Genomic DNA, 9,529 nt, shown 5'->3' on the forward strand with positions numbered 1-9,529 from the left:
GGGGGGGGGGGAGAAGAGACATGGAAACAGAGGCCAAGAGACCCAGATGGTGAGAGACGGAGGGAGATATCTCGAGAAGCGGAGACGAGTGAAAGCAGAGAGTGTGAGCAGAGCTGATGGAGTAGGGGGAGAAAGATGAAGGGTGTGTGGGAGAGAGACGGACAGAGACAGAGACACAGAGAAAGAGAGAAAAACAGAGACACGGAGGGAAGCGGAGACAGAAAAAGGCAGACAGAGAGACAGAAAAAGACGGAAAAGACAGCTACACGGAGGCCGAGACGGAAAAGACATATCGAGAGACAGAGACAACGAGAGAAACGGTGAGAGAGACAGAGAGAGCCAAGGCTGGGAAGCGCGGGGAGGAGGAGGGCGAGGGCGGCTGGACCAGGGTGCGGAGATCTCGGACGTGGGGAGATCTCGGACCGGGGCCTGTAGGGAGGCTGGGGGAGAGGGCGGAGGCCGTGGGAAGGGGCACTCAGAGTCCGGAGTTTTCGCTCCACCTCAGTTCATCCCTTCGTCTCTGGGTCTGATCGGTGTCTCTCCGACTCTGTGTCTCTGTCTGACTCCCTGTGGCTCCCTGTATGTGTACATGTGTGTAAGTGTGTGTCTCCGTCTCTCTCCGCTCTCTGCAGAGCCCGGCAATGGACTGTAACTGCGTCTCCGACCTGCTCTTCACGCCGCCGGTGCCCGCTCTCTGGACCCCCGGTAACTCTTTGCCCTCGGACTCATCTTTTCTGGCCTCGTGCCCATCAATCTCTCAGCCTCCTTCTCTGTCTCTATTTCTCTTTCCTTTTCTTCCCCCCGCCCCCTCCTCCTCCTGGCCTTGGCTCTCCGTCGCCCCATTTCTCTCCACTCCCTCCTCCCGTTTCCCCGGTCGAAGACCGAGCACCCTCTCGCCCAGTTCTTCCCGCTACCCTTTACCCTCCTCTTTCTTTCTCTCTCTCCCCGTTCCAAGCCCTGGTTCTTGCGTTCAGGCCGATCATGAAAAACAAACTTGGGGAATAAACGGTGGGGAGGTGGCTAGGACCTGAGGACTGGAGGGCCCAGGGGCTGGGGAACTGGAAAATTGGGGGCTGGGAAAAGAGGGGTGGGATGGGAGGTGGAGCGCTCCACTTCCTCTCCCCTGTAATGCAGATCACCTTGAGTCTCTTCTCAAGTCTTCTTTTCCGTCCAGGGGTCTGTCCTGTCCTGTCCCCTATGACACAGAGAAGGCCACGCAGACTCGGAGACAGACGTACGGACAGAGAGATGGTCGCCTAGACTCAGAGACAGATGCACAGAGAGATAGTCATCCAGACTCAGAGAGAGACAGATACACTGACACTGAGATGGCCACCCAGACTTAGAGACGGACACACCGACAGAGAGAGGGTCACCCAGGTTCAGAGACAAACAAGCAGAGAGATGGACAACTAGACTCAGAGAGATATTCTGACACAGAGATGTTCACCCAGACTCAGCAACAGACAACCCCCACACAGATGGACCCCCAAGCTCAGAGGCAGACATCCAGACACAGGGGCAGACCAACAGATAGCGAAAGGAAACGCTGACCCATGGACTTGGAGGCTGACACAGACCCTTGGAGGTGGACAGGCACTGAGTTGGAGGTCCAGACGCTGGAAGAGACACAGACACGGAGATGGAGACAGGGACACGGAGGCAGACACGTAGACACAGAGAGGGACACCCAGATGCTTGGACCCTGAATTGGAGAACGGAGTCCGATTCAGAGGAACGAGGCAGTCAGAAGCAGCCAGGGACCTAGACACTTGGCCTGGAACCGAAGGAGAAAAACTCCATTCCGTGCCACAAGCTCTCGCTATCCAGGATCCACTCATCGGAAACACATGACCTGTATGCACTGTGTTGACGTGTCACTAGGAGTGTGTGTGTGTGGGGGGGTGTTGATGTGTCATTAGGAGTGTGTGTGTGCGTGGGTTTACATGCATCATGGTGTCTTGGGTGTCTGTGTGTCCTCAGGGGTGTCTGGATGTTTGTCTTTCCAACATTCTCCGTCCCAGCGCGTTGGGTCCTGCACAAAACAAAGCATGGTGAGCTAGATGGCAGGCGGGGAGGTGAAGAGATGAGGGTTTGGATGAGTGCAGGGAGAAAGTCTCTCTCTCTCCCCATCCGGGCTCCCAGCCTGAGTAGATCTCTCCCCCTGCCCGGAGGAGGAGGGTAGCAGAGATAGGGCCCTGGGGAAACCGGCCGTCATTCCTCCATCTACACCCCGGCTCAAAGGCCAGAAATAGGATGGACTGTAACCCCGTCCCCTGTCCGGATGGGTGGGTGGGTCGGGGGGTGCTCAGAAATGCCCAGCTCCCATGCGAGTCCATGTCGCTTAGCGAGGATGAGGGCGTTAGACGGGGATGAAGAAGGGAGCAGGCCGATGGCGTCGTGGAGGGGGCGGTGATTTCTCAGGCGCCCGCAGCCCGATTTCTTCAACCGCTCTCCGGCCCTCATTCGTTCATTCAATCGTATTTATCGAGCGCTTACTATTAATAATAATAATGATGGCATTTATTAAGCGCTTACTATGTGCAATGCACTGTTCTAAGCGCTGGGGAGGTTACAAGGTGACCAGGGTGTCTCACGGGGGGCTCCCAGTCTCAGTCCCCATTTTCCAGTTGAGGTAACTGAGGCCCAGAGAATCAATCAATCAATCAATCGCATTCATTAAGCGCTTACTGTGTGCAGAGCACTGTGTAGGGCCAGTCCGGGTTCTTCCTATCTCCGGGTGGGTTGGGGAGGGGAAGAAGGGGTGTGGAGGGGTGTCTGTCAAGGCCTTTAACACCCCCTACTCCCGCAGGGTCCCGGTGGACCTCCCCGGGGCCCCTGTCTCTCCCTGCCCGCTGTTGGGTAGGGACCGTCTCTATATGTTGCCAGCTTGTACTTCCCAAGCGCTTAGCCCAGTGCTCTGCACACAGTAAGCGCTCAATAAATACGATTGAATGAATAAATGCTCCGGTCCTTCGCCACCTTGGGCTCCGGGCTCCGTCTCACCCTCGGCCATGGAGGGGACGGGGCCAGCCGAGCGCCCCCTGGTGGATTCCGGTGCAGCGACCTCTCCGGACGGCCCCGACTCCCTTCATTCATTCATTCATTCATTCATTCATCCAATCATTCATTCATCCAATCATTTACTGAGCGCCTACTATTAATAATAATAATGATGGCATTTATTAAGCGCTTACTATGTGCAATGCACCGTTCTAAGCGCTGGGGAGGTTACAAGGTGATCAGGTTGTCTCACGGGGGGCTCCGAGTCTCAGTCCCCATTTTCCAGATGAGGTAACTGAGGCCCTGAGAATCAATCAATCAATCAATCGTATTTATTAAGCGCTTACTGTGTACAGAGCATTGTACTAAGCGCCTGGGAAGTACAAGTTGGTGACATAAAGAGACGGTCCCTACCCAACAGTGGGCTCACAGTCTAGAAGGGGAAGACAGAAAACCAATCAAAACATATTAACAAAATAAATAGGATATGTACAAGTAAAATAAATAAATAGAGAAATAAATACGTACAAACATACAACAACGTACAAACAAACTTAACAGAGAAGCTAAGTGACTTGCCCAAAGTCACACAGCTGACAGTCGGCAGAGCCAGGATTTGAACCCATGACCTCTGACTCCAAAGTCCATGCTTTTTCCACTGAGCCACGCTGCTTCTCTACCCACCCAGCCACCCGTGTGCCCACAGATCTGCACACTTCAGTCGTCATTTTGTTCCGACGACTTGACACCTGTCCACATGTTTTGTTCTGTTGTCTGTCTCCCCCTTCCAGACTGTGAGCCCACTGTTGGGTAGGGACCGGCTCTTTATGTTGTCGACTTGTACTTCCCAAGCGCTTAGTACAGTGCTCTGCGCACAGTAAGCGCTCAATAAATACGATTGAATGAATAAATCTCCCTCCCTCGTCTTCGGCTCTGGCCCCGCCTCCCGCCCGTCCTCGCTACTACTACTAGTAGTAGCAGCGTGAAGCAGGTGGCGTTGTGAGAAATGGCGTGGCTCAGTGGAAAGAGCCCGGGCTTTGGAGTCAGAGGTCATGGGTTCAAATCCCGGCTCCACCACTTGTCAGCTATGTGACTTTGGGCAAGTCACTTAACTTCTCTGTCCCTCAGTGACCTCATCTGGAAAATGGGGATTAAAACTGTGAGGCCCCCGTGGGACAACCTGATCACCTTGTAACCTCCTCAGTGCTCAGAACAGTGCTTTGCACATAGTAAGCGCTTAATAAATGCCATTATTATTTTTCTAATCCCGGCTCCGCCACTTGTCAGTTGTGTGACCTTGGGCAAGTCACTTAACTTCTCTGTGCCTCAGTTACCTCATCTGTAAAATGGGGATGAAGATTGGGAGCCCCTTGTGGGACAATTTGATGACCTTATATCTACCTCAGCGCTTAGAACAGTGCTTGGCAAATTGTAAGCACCTAACAAATGCCAACATTATTATTATTACTCATTATGGTATTTGTTAAGCACTTACTATGTGCCAAGCACTGTTCTAAGCGCTGGGGTAGATACAAGGTAGTCAGGTTGTCCCATGTGGGGCTCACAGTCTTCATCCCCATTTTACAGATGAGGTAAGTGAAGCACGGAGAAGTTAAGTGGCTTGCCCAAGGTCACACAACAGACAAGTGGTGGAGCCGGGAGTGGAACCCACGTCCTCTCACTCCCAAGCCCGTGCTCTTTCCACTAAGCCTCGTTGTTTGTGCAGAGCACTGTAGTAAGCACTCGGGAGAGTCCCCTGTAACGGTGTAATAGACAAAAACCCTGCCCACAAGGAGCTGCTCAGTGTAGTCAGACTCCTCGGAGGCTGGGGCCGGGGGATGATTGGGTCCCGTGAGAAGAAACCCCTGGGTTGTGACTCTGATCTCCCCTGCCCGGCAGGCTTCGCCTTCCCGGACTGGGCCTACAAGCCCGAGTCGTCGCCGGGCTCCCGGCAGATCCAGCTGTGGCATTTCATCCTGGAGCTGTTGCAGAAGGAGGAGTACCAGGGGGTCATCGCCTGGCAGGGGGACTACGGGGAGTTCGTCATCAAGGACCCCGACGAGGTGGCCCGGCTGTGGGGCATCCGAAAGTGCAAACCTCACATGAACTACGACAAACTCAGCCGGGCCCTGCGGTGAGCTGGGGCGGGGGCTGGGGATGGGGATGGGGAAGAGGTGGACCCGGCGGGGGGGCAAGATTTAGCTCGGTTCAAGGAGGGGACTCAAGGGCTGAATCAATCAATCAATCAATCATTAGTCTTTTTGAGCACATACTATGTGCACAGCACTGTATCAAGCCTTGGCAAAGTACAACAGAGTTAGCAGACACGTTCCCTGCCCTCAATGAATTTACTGTCTAGAGGGGGGAATAGACATTTACATAATGTATAATATATAATTTAAAGATATGTACCTAAATGCTATGGTGATGAGGGTGAGGCTAGTATCTGTGACCTTGGGAAAATCACTTGACTTCTCTGGACCTCAGTTACCTCATCTGCAAAATGGGGATCAAAAGGGTGAGCCCCGTGTGGGACAGGGACTGTGTCCACCCTAATTAACTTATACCTACCCCAGCACTTTGAACAGTGCTTGGCACTTAACAAATACTATTGTACTTGTACAATAGTACAACTTGTACTTCCCAAGGGCTTAGTACAGTGCTCTGCACACAGTAAGCGCTCAATAAATATGATTGATGATGATGAACAAATACTATTATTATTACTATAATCAAAGGCCTGGCGCTAGGGGCTGGGGATAGCGACTCAATCCCTCCGCCGGGACAGTGATTGACCCAAGGACCCCGGCCCACTCCCGCTGACACCTCCCCCGGGCCCGATCCCCCCGGCCCCTTCCCCATGTCTCCCAACTCCTCCCGTCCCCTGAACCTCCGTAGCCCCGGCGGGTTTGCCCCCGGCCACGTGTCCCCCTCCGCCCCGCACCCCTGCTTGACGCCCCCCTACCCCCAACCTCCCTCAGCTACTACTACAACAAGCGGATCCTGCACAAGACCAAGGGGAAACGCTTCACCTACAAGTTCAACTTCAGCAAAGTCGTCCTGGTCAACTACCCGCTGCTGGACATGGCGGCCGGCTCCCCGTTGCTGCTGGCGCAGGGGCCCTTCGGGGGCGCGCCCGGACCCGACGGCCCGCCTCTCACTCCTGAGGTGCGGGCGGCCCGCGTCTACCGAGAGCCCAAGGGAGGGGACCGGAGGGGAGGAACAAGGGGGCAAGGACTGGGAGTTGAAGCGAGAAGCAGCAGCTTGGTTTATTGGCCTGGGAGTCAGAGGTCGGGGGTTCTAATCCTGCCTCCGCCACTTGTCTGCTGCGTCACTTAAGTCACTTAATTCTCTGTGCCTCAGTGACCTCATCTGTAAATTGGGGACTAAGTCTGTGAGCCCCTCGTGGGACAACCTGATAACCTTGTATCTACCCCACCGCTTAGAACAGTGCTTGGCACATAGTAAGCACTTAAGAAATACCATTATTATCATTATTATTATTATTATGATTATAAGAGGGTGGGATGAGAGATGAGGGGGCCCTGGAGGATGGGGGTGGGGACCAAGGGGGCGGGGCTTGAGAGGCGACAGGAGAAATGGCAGGGGGTCGTGGGAAGGGGCTGGGCTCGGCCTGCCGGTGATCAGCCCCCATTCAGTAGTATTTATTGAGCGCCTACTGTGTGCAGAGCAGTGTACTGAATGCTTGGGGGAGTACCTTATTTCTACTCTTTCTGCCCACCCCCCTCAAACCACCCAGACTCTGCAGTCCCTGTTTTCTACACCGCGCCTGGGGGAGCCGGGGGCTCGGACCCCTTTGTTCACTCAGCACCTTTCCACTTCCGAGACGGACAAATTGAGACTGGACAGTCCCTTCCACTTCCTGGGCTCAGGTGAGAACGACTGGGAGGGAATCAATCAATCAGTCACATTTATCGAACACTTGCTGTGTGCAGAGCACTGTACTAAGCGCTCGGGAGAGTACACTATCACAGGCCCATTCCCTGCCCACAGTGAGATAGAGGGAAGAGGGACATCATGGTGGGAGGGGGAAGAGGGTACTAAAATGGGAAAAGAGGGATGTTGCAGAGGAGAGGGGAGACCGAAGCAGGTTGGGGAAGAATGGAGGTAGATCCAGGTGAGAGGAGGAAGCAGGCCGGTTAAGTCCGGGGGTAGGAGGGGACTGCAAATCATTTCAGTTAGGGGAAGGAGGGAGACAGGCCCGGGCTGGGGAGGATGGGGGTGCGTCCTGATGGGGGAGGATGAGGTAGGTCCTGATGGGAGAGGACGGAGGTAGGTCCCAATGGGGGAAGAGTGTCGTAGTTCCAGTTGGGGAAGGATGGAGGTAGGTCCCGATGGGAGAGGATGGAGGTAGGCCCGGGACAGGGGAGGATAGAGGTAAGTCCCGATGGGAGAGAACGGAGGTAGGCTCGGGCGGGGGAGGATGGGGGTAGGTCCTGATGGGGGAAGAGTGTGGTAATTCCCGGCAGGGGAGGATGGAGGTAGGACCCGATGGGAGAGAACGGAGGTAGGACCGGGAAGGGGGAAGATGGAGGTAGGTCCCAATGGGGGAAGAGTGTGGTAGTTCCGGCCGGGGGAGGATGGAGGTAGGCACCAGTGGAAGAGGATGGAGGTAGGCCCGGGATGGGGGAGGATGGAGGTAGGCTCGGGGTGGGGAGGATGGGGGTAGGTCCCGATGGGGGAAGAGTGTGGTAATTTCGGGCAGGGGAGGATGGAGGTAGGTCCCGATGGGAGAGGTTGGAGGTAGGCCCAGGCAGGGGAGGATGGGGGTAGGTCCTGATGGGGGGAGGATAGAGGTAGGCCCAGGCGGAGAGAGGATGGAGGTAGGTACCGATGGGAGAGGACGGAGTTTGGTCCGGGGAAGAGAGGATGATAGAAGTTGGGTGGTGGGGGGGGGGGGGGGGGGGCAGAGACGGGTCCCGGGGCGGGTCTGGGGGTGTGGGCAAGACGGAGAGCAGGTTTGGGGGTGGTGAAGGCGAGAGAAGCAACATCTCGGAAAGCCGTGAAGACCCTGATTCTCCCTCTCGCCTGCCCAGGTACCTCCGGTTACCCCAAGCCCCCCGGCCTGCTGAGCCCCTACAACCGCTCCTTCCCGGACTACCCCTGGAACTTTAACCCTTACCTGTCGGGCCCCTTCCCCAAACTCCCCGCCTCCCTCTACCCCCCCCACTTCTACCCCAACCCTCTGGCCAGCTCCCTCACCCAGCTGCCAGCAGGAGGGACGACGGCTCCCCTGCCCTCCGGGGCGGGCGAGGGCCCCGTGCCCTCGGAGAGGCCCAGCCTGGCCCCCCGCCTCTGCCTGCCGGGAGCCGGGGGAGCGGAGCGCGGGGCCGGGGTCGGACCCGCGGCGCTGGGCAAGGAGGAGAGCGACTCGGAGCTGGAGATCACAGACGTCAGCGACTGCAGCTCCGACAGCGAGGCCGGCGCCGACCCCCCGCCGCCCCCTGGCCCCAAGACCAAAGCGGGGGGCAAAGCCAGGCCAGGGACCTGAGCGGCCGGATCGGACAGATGGACGTCAAGGGGGGGCCGGCTGGGGGATGGCAGGAGGGGTACAGGTGCCACCATGACCCCCCTGCCTCTGCCAGCCAGAGAGCACAGGGGACGGAGGGAGGAGGCCGTGACCCCATTGCCGGGCCTTCTCCCCCCAACTCCCCGAGCCCCCTCCCCGCCCACAGAGCCCTGTCACGGTGCCAGCCTGAGGGGGGCAAGCCCCCCTTCCAAAGTGCAATATGGCTCGCGCTTCCCCCTGGCCTCCCTCCCCTCCCCAGCTTGTGCCTCCGTGTGTCCGCCCCGGCCCTTCTCGCCCCTCCCCGTGACGTGCGTGTGTTTGTGCCACGGAGCCGGACGCCTGGGTTCCTGTCTCCCTCCCTCCCTCCGTCTTGGTGTCCCTCCCCGCATCCCGGCCCCCCAGGGACAGGGGGGGCTCAGAGCAATAACCCCGCCCCCAGCCCCCACCCGGGAGGGCCTCCACTCCCCCCCACCCCGAAACCCCCGTGAAGAGTTTATTATGAAAATAAAACAGTGGGAAAAAGTGCGGCATGATGACATGCAACTGATCTGTCTGGGGTGAGGGGAGGGCCTGGGCGGGGGGCATGGGTACCCAGGCTCACCACCCCTCTGATCCCTCCCTGTTCTTCCACCCGGCCTGCCACCCCCAACACAGGCACGGACTCCACACGTGGACACACAAGGACGCACACGGACGCAGATACGTATACATAATATATATATTAAAAATATTCCTCAGAATATAAAAACGCAGCAGAGCGGCCAAGGCACTTGGAGGGCAGTGCCCCCGGGGGGAATACTGAGATGGCGGGGGCAGTGGAGGGGTGAGTGGCGGGGGAGTCGCACCACCCTGGGCCCCCTGGAATGAAGCCCTGAGCCTCCCCCCAACAGCCTGGGGGAGAGAGGAGACAGAGGCCGAGTGGGCGGGGGGCTGCCTACCCAGGTGAGGTCCCCGGCTGGGGATGGAAGGGGCAGGTGAGACAGGCGGGGTCCCTCT

The 9,529-nt window shown here is 57.3% G+C and overlaps 1 protein-coding gene across 1 annotated transcript; it reads left to right on the top strand.

The window, feature by feature from the left end:
• Window positions 1-641: 641 nt before the first annotated feature.
• ERFL (ETS repressor factor like) lies at window positions 642-8,515 on the top strand. Its single transcript, XM_038766972.1, has 5 exons — window positions 642-705; window positions 4,903-5,137; window positions 5,985-6,171; window positions 6,764-6,896; window positions 8,061-8,515. Exons 1-5 carry the CDS (start codon window positions 642-644, stop codon window positions 8,513-8,515), a joined length of 1,074 nt encoding a protein of 357 aa, XP_038622900.1.
• Window positions 8,516-9,529: the final 1,014 nt, after the last annotated feature.

The sequence above is a fragment of the Tachyglossus aculeatus genome, chromosome 26 (assembly GCF_015852505.1).
Source record: "Tachyglossus aculeatus isolate mTacAcu1 chromosome 26, mTacAcu1.pri, whole genome shotgun sequence".
NCBI lineage: Eukaryota > Metazoa > Chordata > Mammalia > Monotremata > Tachyglossidae > Tachyglossus > Tachyglossus aculeatus.

Bases quoted from the DNA above. Each gene is read 5' to 3' on its own strand.
- ERFL (XM_038766972.1), top strand. From the start codon at position 642: ATGGACTGTAACTGCGTCTCCGACCTGCTCTTCACGCCGCCGGTGCCC. The intron at 706-4,902 runs GTAACTCTTTGC...CCTGCCCGGCAG, and splicing joins GCCCGCTCTCTGGACCCCCG to GCTTCGCCTTCCCGGACTGG. The intron at 5,138-5,984 runs GTGAGCTGGGGC...AACCTCCCTCAG, and splicing joins AAACTCAGCCGGGCCCTGCG to CTACTACTACAACAAGCGGA.